The sequence below is a fragment of the Athene cunicularia genome (assembly GCF_003259725.1).
Source record: "Athene cunicularia isolate RWA chromosome 3 unlocalized genomic scaffold, athCun1 chr3_part1, whole genome shotgun sequence".
NCBI lineage: Eukaryota > Metazoa > Chordata > Aves > Strigiformes > Strigidae > Athene > Athene cunicularia.
The window spans coordinates 74,150,554-74,163,284 of record NW_020799097.1 but is presented as its reverse complement, the minus strand read 5'-3'; the positions used below and the strand labels follow the sequence as shown (position 1 = coordinate 74,163,284).

At 36.5% G+C, this 12,731-nt stretch overlaps 1 protein-coding gene across 1 annotated transcript in view; it reads right to left on the bottom strand.

Annotated features, from left to right (window-relative positions):
- Positions 1 to 12,731, bottom strand: part of MAP3K4 (mitogen-activated protein kinase kinase kinase 4) — a 62,526-nt gene that overhangs the window by 33,630 nt on the left and 16,165 nt on the right. Inside the window, exons 5-11 of the mRNA XM_026844562.1 lie at positions 8,775 to 8,921; positions 6,002 to 6,159; positions 5,488 to 5,604; positions 4,965 to 5,064; positions 4,792 to 4,875; positions 2,339 to 2,605; positions 304 to 453 (exon numbers count right to left, since the gene is read on the bottom strand). Coding sequence (XP_026700363.1) covers positions 304 to 453; positions 2,339 to 2,605; positions 4,792 to 4,875; positions 4,965 to 5,064; positions 5,488 to 5,604; positions 6,002 to 6,159; positions 8,775 to 8,921 — 1,023 coding nt within the window. The remainder of the gene's footprint in view (positions 1 to 303; positions 454 to 2,338; positions 2,606 to 4,791; positions 4,876 to 4,964; positions 5,065 to 5,487; positions 5,605 to 6,001; positions 6,160 to 8,774; positions 8,922 to 12,731) is intronic.

Genomic DNA, 12,731 nt, shown 5'->3' with positions numbered 1-12,731 from the left:
TTCAATAGTGCTCTCATAGTAAAATATATGTATTCTGTTGCTATTAATATTTCTATTGCATTATGGACTTGTTTCCCACTTAGCCAGTGCAAAAATGATTACACCAATATTGCTCAAAAATACACTCACAAATCCTTTGCAAAAACTGAATGAAAATTGTACTGAATGTAAAGTCCATAGAGGTTGCATAAATTACAACTGCAAAATATACCATCATCACTGCAATCAAGACTCCTTACATATTTTTACTTATCAGTGACAAAACACCATCGATTTTGACTGAGAATCTTGAAAACTGCTTACCTTTAGCTGTTGTAGAGCTTTGGCAATGACTGGTTGGCTAGATGTCTGCTCCTGGTGCAGAGATATGAGCCCTTCAATAGACTGCTGGAAAGCTTTTCTCTGACTCACAAGGTGGGCAGATTGAATGACTACAAGGAGGAGGTTATCGACCTAGGAATACAAGATATCACTAGTTTTTATAAACAAAATCCTCTATGAAAACAGGTCCATACTAACAAATTCCAACTGGTTATTTTTTTAAATTCTAAAATACGAAAAACATCTCTTGTTACTATTCATGAAAATCTTTAATTCACATAGAGAAGCTTGATGCTGGCAACTGAACTTGATAAACTCATCTTATGAGCAGAGCTCTGTTAGGACAAATACCACAGCAAGTTTTCTAAGAGAATATACTCCTATTCAGAAAAGATTTGGGAAATGCTATATTAAAATTACCTTCAGAATAGTTATACACAGAAAGGGCAGCAGTTAAGCAAAACAATATTTTCTCAAAGCAGATGGAGGTAACAACCATCACATAAATACACACGTTTCATCCAAGTAATGTAATACACTTCAAGACAAAAAACTATTAGTGAACAGGGAAAGCCACATATTTACCATACAGGAATTTCTCAGATTTTGAAAACTATTAAAATGTAAGAATACATTTTGGAAACAAGAGCTCCAATATTGCAGAAGTCTATAAAAGTACAGAGTCACAGATGGTGCTGCCTTTGCTGTGGCACTATGAGTCACATACTAATCTCTGTTGATTTCCAACTACAGACAATGTATCTGCTACAAGTTACTCCTAAAACAAGACCTACTTCATCCCAATTTTCAGTACCTCATATCTAAAGAATAGTTTCACTCTGAACATTTTTTAAATATTGATGGGATTCTTCTATTTTATTAGTATTTTTTCAGTAACACGTTTTCTCTAGTTTGCAATCAAAACATGTTCATTTAAAAACATGGGACACAATCTTTCTGAAGGACTTTTTACTTCCTAACCTTTCAATATTGGATTTTTAAAAATTAATAAACAGTGTTATACACATACAAACAAATACACAGAGTGTTTTATGTGTGCTTACATGTATCTGACAGAATACCATCTGCAAAACAAATTCCATCTTTTGTTGTTTCCATTTTCTGAATGGAATGTTAACTTTGATAGAAGTACAATGAAATTCTAAGCACTGAATGAAAGGCTGTTTTTTTATTGTTCAGTCTGGACAACAGACAAAAAAGAAGTAACATGCTTGCATGTTAAAAACAGCAGTATGTACAGGAGTGACTTTTTCAACTGCCTTTAATTGCTAGAACCCTCTGAATGCTAGAGGCCAGGCACAGTGACATGGAAAGTCACTCTGTCTGTGGACAGTAGAGTCCATTTATGGTAGGGATCTGAGGAACTGCGTGACATACCAAAAGGAAAATTCATTAGGTTAACACAGGATATGAGAACAGGAGGGGCACGGAGCTGCAGCTGGCTCAGTTGCTAAAGCGTAACAGAACTGCTGGCAGGGAACTCCTGTTGGCTTGGGATGAAGGAAAGTATGACTGAAAAGATTTCTTCCAGAAGAATTGCTGAACATCCAGTAGCTTCCACAAAAATTTAAATGTCACAATTCATCCAAGATCAAAAGTAACTGGTTTCATGCCTCAGTGTGTGGAAAGCAGTCACCACACGTTCTTGTGAGACTGGTGACTTCTTTATAAAATGTACTGTTTTCAACTCCTATCCACACTTCTGATATCAAAGACACATACTGAAACTATCTCTTTATTTTAAAGTCTAACCCTGAAAAATACACATTGTAGTGATTAATCTTTTTAAGAAATGCTAAAATCCATTGAATTTAATACTTGCATTAGCACAACCAAGAACCAACCCTATCCTTGAATTTAACTTTTTATTATCTGTAAAAGGACACATACCTCACTTACTGTCATTAAGCTGAAAGGATAAGCATTCATAGAAGTATGGAGATCATATACACAGGGTTAAAAAAACCCCAAAAAACAACCAACAAACCAAACCCACCTGCATGGTGCGCAGTGTATCAACAGTCTCTACATGTGGCACTACTTTGACTGGCTGACCTGTCCATGCACTCCAGCTGTCATCTAATTCATGGTCTTTATCACTGTGTTTGGTCATTAGTAAATAGGCCTCATATGCAACCTCATCTGAATCCTTTGAGCAATCCTTTCCAGCAGCTGCATTGAGGAGCTGCAAAATCACAGATTTTTCCCCTGCAATACTATTTGGTACAAATACTTGTAAACTCTCAAGTCCAGGGATTTGCACCTATAGAAAAAAAAAAAAAGAGCAACAACTGAATGAGTGAATCTCACTGTCTTCTATGATATATAAAATAGATAAAATAGATATGTGTCATCTCATTTAAGCAAAAGGGAGAGTTTCCATCTTAAACAGCTGTACAATATACATACTAATACATTCAGCCATTTTTGCACTAGAAGTCAAAATGCATTATAAGAAATAATTTTCTTGAAATCTGCTAGATCACAAACTTCCAGTGACATCTTTCCTTGAACCTTCAGTTGATCCTTCTACATTTTCTTCTAAAGGAATCTTATTATAAAAAGTCCAATTTCACATATACACTATGTATGCGTGTATATGTATAAAATATATATATACACACATATTGAAAAAAGTAAATCAGTCAAAGCTAATTTAAAACTTATGAAGCATATGTTTTTAAGACTGGAATATTAGAAGAAGAAAAATTCCTGCAGGATCTCTAAGAATCCACATAACATTTCTCAATGGCTACAAAACATAAGTAAGTAAAAATATGGCTAAAAAGTAGCAGTTATTCTATTATTCATGAAAGATTAATTAAGTCCAGTAAGTGTGTTCTCTTTTAATAAAATACTACTTATACTACTTAAAAACTACTTCTGCATTGTATCTGTCACAAGGGTAACAATACTTTAACCAAGTCAGGCATCAGAATCAGACTATGAAAACAGTAAAATAGTTGATACGTGTGATTTGACACGAGGTAACTGACTTACAGTGAAGTTTAATTCTGTCTTTTCAGAGTCTGACATCATCAAGACAGGACAAAACACTGGTCTCAACATTTTTACCATTAGGCAGCTATATTTTATAATTAAAATCATTATGATCTATAAGTCAATGTAAAAACTAGATGATTGTTACTGAAAGCTTCCCAAAACTAAAGAGCATCTGATTGAAAAGGCTGTTTAAAATTTAAACTCACTACATGATGTTAGAGGGCCAATATATGAAGTGTTAATCACCAAAATGTGTGTCATTTTGAGTGGTAAAAAAAGGGGAGAGGTAATACATCTTGAGATCCAAATAATCTACCTAGATTATTTAACCCATGTATTTACACAGATTTTTTTAAACTCGAGCTTAAAATTTTTTTCAAAACATGTGCCTAACAACAATGATACTATCTTTAACTAAAAGGTCTACCTAATTTAATGTTGTGTTTTAAAATAGCCAAAAGTGGATACTTGGGGAAAAATTATTTTTAAAAGTAAACATATAACATATACTGATTTCCCTAACTATTCTCCCACTCTAACAATTCACAGACCAGAGTCCTGCTGAGCCAAGTGTTTCATCCCTGTATTTAACAACCCTTTATGAACTTCTCTCCTATGAGCCTGTCAGTCTCCCCTTGAACCAATTTCTACTTTTAGCAATCATTTATATAAATCTAACAAGAATTTTGTCATGTAGAAGTAATTATTTCCCAAGTGGGAATTGTACACATTAACTGTATGGAAGGACAAAAAAGAACAGCAGATCCAAATAAATTTAATCTGTTGAAGTAACTGATACACTTAAATTCGTTGACCTAGACATTTTTAAGGAATAAAGTGCAAAACCATAAATGTGGGAATATCAGTATCAAAACCATACACGTGGGAATTTATAGCACAGTAAATATCAGGTACCCAGAGTTTAACGCACTTTGGCTGTACAACAGTTTTCTAGGAATGGTTATTCTGAAACAGTACATGGTTCTTGTATTTCTCATATCCTTAGTACTCACGAGGAAGCTCACTAGAGCAGAGCTCCACTATAATATGTGTTGCTTTATAAAAGCACATAAAACAGGTCTATAGTCTGATTATCCACTTAAAACACACCCATTTTCTGATTTATCTGTTTACCTCTAACTTTACAGCATTTATTTTTCATAACGCTCCCTACTAAGTGTTATTTCTCCGCTCTCACAAATGAGTAAGTAGTGTTGAAGCAAAAAGGCTTTTCTTAAGTGACAAATAGAACCTTTAAGAGGACAAGGAACTAGACACTGATTTCCAAAAACACAGACTAGCATTCTCACACAAATAACAGGTACAGAAAATAATGACTGACACAATTTAATATTAAACACGACACATTAAAAAAATCAAAAGTATGCCAATAAATATCCTTTGATGCTTTGCTTAGCATCTCCACTCTCATGCCTCTAAACTTACCTTCACATACTCTTTCGTTTTCAGAGCATTCAGAAGATCTCGCACAGGAGCTGACAACGCAAATTCTGCTGCTATTTCAAGGTCCTACAAGTAATGACAAAACAAAAGAACATGCTTTCAAACTATATTTCTTTTAAGCATATAAATAAGATGAGACTCTGCTGTTAACTTACCTTTCTCAGCATTTTAGCAAAACCAAGAGCTTTGGAGGCCCTTTCTCTAGCTTCATGAAACAGCTCTTTGAGTGCTCGGCTGGTCTCTATAACAGACCTCCTGAAAAATTGGTGACAACAAAGTGACAGTGCTTTAATAAATCATGTTGCATTTATATAGCTATGAGAAAACAAGAATTATTTACATATAGGTCAATAGAAAGAACATAGAAAAGATAAATATTTACAAGCAGCTGACTGAAATAAATTGAACATGTGCAGGCACACTTTTGATAAGGATATAAAAATTGCAATTAAAGAGCATTACACAAACAATCTCTCATACCCTGAACTAAAAAGAAGGTTACTAGGCTTCAAACGAACAAAATGATGGTTCATTTTGCTGAAATGTCAGCAATAAAGTATATGGAGTCTTGCATTTAGGAGGTTTTCATTCTTAGAAATCAAATGCAGTATGTATCTGTCAGGGGTATAGAAACATAAGTAAGTGTGTTTGCTATTATTAAGCCGAACGGCTTAATACCTGATTTCATCTGATGCAGTACTGTCATCGGCACTGGCCCAAAATTCATCACAACTGTCTTGTAGTCCAGAATCTAAAAATATTCCTGTAGATTTCAGCAGCATTCCTGCAATATCACTGTAGCAACAGAAATGGTGGAACTTCAGAGTCTTATTCGGGTAGCATGGCACCTTAAACTTCTTCCTACTCTGTCCATTGCAAGAGAGCCGCGTTGCCAAGTCCGCCTGCAGAAACAAGCAGCATCTTGGGGGCCCTCAGTTACTCTACGTGCACAGGGCTAGCAGGAACGGGGACTTTCCACAGAAGTAGTATTCCTGTTATAGCTAGAGTTAAGGGCATTCTGCACTTACTGCATTCTATAGCTACAGTCATTGTAATAATCCATAAATTCACATATATTATCAGCTGCTTACTGAGGCCTCAAGAAGCCCAATCTGGGAACCCAGAACAAGTGCTAACTTGAATATGTACCTGGGTATAAAATAACACCATAAGCAGAGTAATTAAAGCCTACCAGAACAGTTTTCCAGCTTGAGCTTCACCTCCTCTTATATAAGGAGTTATTTCTTTGGTGAAATTCCATTCTTCCTCCAACAGATTTTTTAAACTATGAGATGCTTGAGGTAACTGCTGTAGCATTTGGATCCAGCTTCGCATATAATCAAAGTAAACCTGTACATGGAAGGAAATAACTTAGAGAAGTTGTTACACAACGTGTAACTAAGGACTAGTAAGTTCTCAAATCAACAATCTCAGTATTTTACAATTAGCAGAAAATATTTCTACAACCATTTTTGTTTACTATGACTGAAAATGAGCTACATGTCTCCACACAGGAAGTGCAATTTATGGCTTGGGAAGTAGAAAGTACCACTGAGTATTAAACACCATGTCTCCACAATATTTTTCTGAAAATATTGACAGTATCACCACCTTGCTTGCTGTGCTGCAATCACCATTTTATCAGTGAATACCTACAGTGGCCAGAGTTTTTAAAGCTGAACTACTGAAAAACAGTCTCTAAACCTTTTATTAACTGGATTACTCCGAAACATTTTATTGAATATATCCTCCTGGACATGGATAAGTGCAGTAAAGAGGCTTCTCCAATTCTACGCTATACCTTGTGTTCCTTTATATCGTCTTATCTCTCACCTTTATTTATTCTTCTTGTAAACCAACATAAAAATCCAGGTAAGTACAATCCTTCAAACATCTGCCCTTCAGCATAGTACTGAATGCAAAAAATCAGCTGCAATTTGTCTTAGTTCAGTAATCCATAATATCAGAGAACATCCCTGCTTAGAAATGGTTAAGACACTTCCTACTGGTTTTAAGTATTTTCAGACCGCACTGTAATAATGCCAAGATCACAGAACCATAGAATGGTTGGGTTGGAAGGGGCCTTAAAGATAATCTAGTGCCAACCCCCCTGCCATGGGCAGGGACACCTCCCACTAGACCAGGTTGCTCAAAGCCCCGTCCAGCCTGGCCTGAACACTGCCAGTGAGGGGGCAGCCACACCTTCTCTGGGCAACCTGTTCCAGTACCTCACCACCCTCACAGTGAAGAATTTCTTCTTTACATCTAATGTAAATCTGCCTTCTTACAATTTAAAACCATTACTCCTCATTCTATCGCTATACTGCCTGTTAAAGAGTCCCTCCCCATCTTTCCTGTAGCCCCTTTTAAGTACTGGGAGGCCACTATAAGGTCTCCCCAGAGCCTTCTCTTCTCCAAACTGAACAACCTCACTCTCTCATCCTGTCCTCCTACGGAAGCTGCTACAGCCCCCGATCTTCTTTGTGGCCCTCACAGGTCCATGTCCTTCTTATGTTGTGTAGCCTACAGCTGGACATAGTACTCTAGGTGGTGTCTCAAGACAGCAGCATAGATATGGAAAACCTTAAAACTCTACGCTGGGTTAGGTAAGTACTGTGTTTTGATAGTCTCGGGCTATTTTCTTGACTTGAATTCACCTTTCACTCTCAGTGTAATTCATCTTTCAGTACTCTTCTGAGCTACCTGGCCTGCCTATAAACGGAGTCCACAGGAAGACAAAAAGTTCTACCCCCCACCCCTCATTAATCCTGTCTTAACCTTCTGATTTTCATATGTATTTTCCCTATCCCTGTTTTCAGTCCAGATCACCTGTTCAGCTCCCTCTGCCCAGCTGTCCAAAACTTCTGACAATCCTGATCATTCATCCAACCTTTCTCCCCTGCTCCTGGCGCTACAGTAACCTGCAACTCTGAATAGGCACGCACTGTGATTCTCTGATGTCTGATATATTTATTCCTATTTACACAGTTTTGTTACCATTCCTTTCAAGACCTACAAAAAGCAAAATCCTTATACAATTAAAACTTCTGACAAAGTTCAAACTCTTGCCTCAAAGCACGAGAACATTACAGCTACCTAAAAAAAACAGGTAAGGAATTTCAAAATGGACAAGATGAACTATATTCCTGTCATCTAGCCAGGTCACTTCTGCTGGAAGTTTCTGGAAGTTTCAGATGGAGATGAAGGCAGGGACACAGCATAAGAAATTTTAGGTAAAACAGTACATTTTCATCATAGTAGGCAATGAAAAACATGTAATAGGAAAATCCATGCATATTCAACAATAGGTGGTACCAAGAGCTCTGATGACAAAACATTAGTGATGAGGTTTTGAGGTGTATCTTAGGTTGGGGTTTTTTTTTCCCCCCAGAACAGTGAGGAGAAAGTTCAAACTCAGAAAAGAATAAAAGCCAGTCACATCCAATGGAACAGTATTTTAAAATAAATTTACTAAAGAATATTTCATTTAGTATCTTTCAGAGGCCAAGTGTTTGTCTTGAAAATACTTCTTTGTATTTAAGTCACTGCAATAATGAATACACATTAAAAATAAGGTATCATTAATGGATGAATGCAATACCAAGATATTAAGACATGAAGTTAGTCAAACAATTCGATTTATATTTTTACTCAACACTAAGAGGTTAGTAAAAGTTTAAACAAAACAGATGGAATTTACAGTTCTATATATGAACCATTTTATTGTAAATACACGAAATTTACAAGTATACCTTACCGCAGCCCAGTAAACAAAAATCACTATTGCTAAAATGGCAATGGCTACTGCATTACCTTTACAAGTCTATTAAAACAATAAAATTATGTTAAAGGAGTACAATAACAAAAAATTTAGCAAGACCAACAGGGACAATCGATTTCTATTAGCAGTATTCAGATTAATATACTTACTAAACTCCAAATATTTTCTCTCTTTTGAAGCTTACCATTAACATTTTATGCAGGTCTTCTTCAAAAGAATCAATGTTGCAATCAATCTTTTGCAAGTCATCTAACACCTCCCGTAACATAAACTGGTAGTATTGCTTCATTAACAGGCCACCTTTCAGAACCTCTTTACATTCTCTCACTAGCTGCAAGAGAAAAAACGCAAAATCTGCCATCAGTCAAGATACTTCTTTCAATTCCTCTGGGAAGTGAAAGCTTAATTTGTCAGTCCAGTTTGTCTAAACATGTTAGTTTATCACTACATAATTTCTACAGCTTTTAGAAATGAATACAGTTGCTCTACATATCTGCAGGAAAGATGTGATTAGTTTTCCAGGGCTATTTAATTGCCATCATGCCATCTGCCACATAACTGTAAATGAAGGCAGACATTTCAGACTTCATTCCCTGCACAGAGCCACAGCAAGCAACGTACTGCATAGCTAAAAAGTTTGAAGTGGGCAAGAGGGCTCACAATCATCAAATCACCAGTTTAAGTGGAAGCAAGTTAGGAATAATATGCAATGAGTCTGACAGATGCTTGAGACCTCAGATAAATGTTTTACTACAGAAATTCACTGTCAATCTATTGGGCAGGTGTCCACAACTCTCAAACCAATACCAGACTTGAAAACAGCTAGTGTTTCTTCTGTTGCTTCCCTGGGCAAGGCGAACACAAGGAAAGTTACTCTTTTCAACCACAAAGGTGGTCATTTTTGGCCAAATAGCTGTCATCCCTTCTGGAAAGCTTACAGCTTTTATTGATTTGAAGAAATATGCACAACCACAGACATAGAAGTATACAAAGAGCAAGAACAGTTTCAAACCTACAATAACAAATGCCTTTCTTTCAGAAGCCCTTCCAGTGCTAAGTGTGCATTCTTCTGAAATTATCATCAGTCTCCAGGTCTGACAACCCCTGACCTTTTCTGAGCAAAAACTTTGAGAGTCTGAGAGGAAGAGAGGGGTCAATTTGGAGGGTCAGAGTGAATGGAACTGTTGGTTGGTTAATCTGCATTTTAAAATCTTCTATAATGGTTATCCTTGCAAAATAATATATCAATCTAGTGGACTCAATGTATGAGAAATTATAATGGCATGAAAGCAAAAGCCATACAATAGTGTTACTAATACAACAAGTCTTTGCATTCTTTTACAGGTGAGAACATGTTATGTCATGCTCTCGCACATGCAGGGGAAACAAGGGTAATATTCTGAACTTTGTAGTTTAAAACTTATCAAGTTAGGTGAAAAAGAAAAAAAAGAGGTCATTTTTTGTAAGGTGGAAATCGAATAATTACACATTTATATCCCTAACACGTCATGTATTTAAAAGTCAGTGTGCATTCTTCACTCTCCACTCAATAACATCAATTGTACTCTGTCAAACTGTTGGGATTTTTTTGCCCTTGAATCCACAAAGAGAAACGTAACTTGTTCAAAGAATTTAAAATTGGTATTTTAACTACTCATTATTCAGAGAGACAGATGGGACTTGGCAATATCACTTATCCATAAAACTTTACTATATAGTATGATATATCTTAGATACAAGCAAACTTCACTTCTAAAACTTGCAGAGTAGCATCTGTTCATTCCAAAATAAAACACTCAAAACTTCATTAAAGTTTTGTGGGTTTTTTTAAATAACACTGCTATACAGTGATGTGTAGTGCTATTCAATAACAGAATATAGGATTTACAAAAAGCCCTGTAATGCTAATCTTAAATGTCAACTTTTGGAACTGAAACACACAAAGCAAACAAAAATATGGTCTATAATGAGCACACTCAAGAACGTGCAGATTAAACTGAAAATACTGTTATTAGTTTGATTGGGATTTTTTTTGTTGTTTAGTGAGTCTGTACAAAAGATTATTTTCTGCAGAGCAGGCAGGCCAGGTCATACAGCCTCTAGGTTACTGTAGCTTGGAGCAAGAAAGTTTATATTAAGTTTTCTGGGGTTTTTGATGGTTTGTGTCCCGTTCTCCCCGTCCCAAGTCCCCTGCCCCCCCCATTTACTTGACCTATAAAATAACAATCTGTCACCAAACATTTAAATTTTTCTGGTAACTTCCAAAATTTACACCACAGCTATTTTGAATGACCTATAACTATACCCAATACACAAAACGTGATTAAGCAGAACACAGTAACTAGTCAGTACACTGTGGACTGGCTCCAAGTGGTATCAGTCACTTATCAGAAACCAGGTAGGAGTGACAGTTCACTTCGCAAATAAGTCAGACTACCTCAGAGTTAATGCACGCAACATGACAATAACAGACCATAAGGAGTCTGCACATGTTGGTGGCTGATACAAGGACTGTTGACCCAAAAATTCCAGGAGGTACACCACATGCCATTAAAATCATCTAGACAGAGTGTTGATCACCAGATACAGTTTTCCCCATCCAAACACACATCCTTTAGCTGGCTTCTTCTTTAATCATTAAAACACATGTCCAAATACTACCTGGTTAACAGGTGTGTGGATAATAGAACTGCTAATTAAGAAATCAGCACATACCTCAACATAAAATATGCTATTTTGCTTCTAGCTACAGACCTAAATGGGTGCTGATGAAGAAGTTACTTATTCGTAAACTGCATTTCTCTATTACAGTATCCTATAATCTGGAATTAAAAATCTTTTAGAAGTATTGATCTACTCCCTCCACTGATTTCTGTAAGGAAGAAGCTTTTATGAAATAACAGTATCATCTATTACTGTTCTGAAAATACAAACTGGTATGAAAGATCCAGAAAGATCTGATAGTTATTTTGCATGGTACTGTAAGACACTCAACACAGGTTTTAACAATCAGTGTTTAACCACCTAACAGAAATAACCCATGTACACTCGTGCACACACATATCCCTCCACTTCTCAGCACAAATGCATAACACTTCAGAACCTTCTTGTACTGTCCAAGAACTACACTGCCATCACATAATGGCAAATTGCCATTAAAAGAGAACAGTGCTCTCTGATAACACAGGGTCATGAGCATCACAAAACCTATTGTTGGAGGTGAAAGATGGACAAGATGGATGAAAAAGGGGAAGCTAGAGAGAAAGGATGGGAGAAAGAGCACACTGCAGGAAGCATATAATCCATGGGGGGGGGTTTTGTCTGTATTTTTTCTTGAAAATCATTTGGGGTTTTTTTAAATTGAATTGTCTTGCTAGGAATACAAAAATTTAACCTCACCTAGAAAAGCTGAGTATCAGCATGCCCATTACATTCAAACAGTGCTGTTACACATTACAAATGGTACCAAAAAGTAGGAGATACTTAAAGGTCTTAGTGCCCCAAATGACACCCGCTAGGTCAACCACTATAGAAACCAAACTGGACTGTGCTACATGCAGGCAAAGAACAATTCAAGGGATTGAATTTTTTCAGATTAGAGAAGAGAATATGCAAGGGGAATCTGATCACAGTTTTCCAATGCCTTAGAGGTAGTTACAGAGAAAATGGGAGTATTCCTTTCACAAAGATGCACGCAAACCAACAAGAGGCAACAGGCGCAAGTTGCTTCAGATAAATTCTCTTTGGATACAAGAAAAAAATGCTTAATGGAAGAAAAAAAATACATGCTGGAACAGAATGGCTGAAGAAGCAGTGGAATCTCTCTCTCACTAAAAGTATTCATGATCTGGCCTAACAAGGCTCTAGATAACCTAATACAGGGCCCAGCTTACACCGCAGAAGGTTGGATGAGAGTATCTCAAACCCAGACTTTGCTGTAAAGTCTGTAAGGAGTGAAGTAAAAATGATACTTCCTTCCTGGAAAACAATGTGTTTATACAGACTGTTTTGATGGTGTATACTGTCTTGCTAATTACATTGAAAAAATTAATTCCACTCAGCAAATGCTTGCTGTCCCCCATTGTATTTCTGAACAGGCAAAGGAGCTGTGGAGGAATGGGCAGGCACAGGAAGAGAGAGG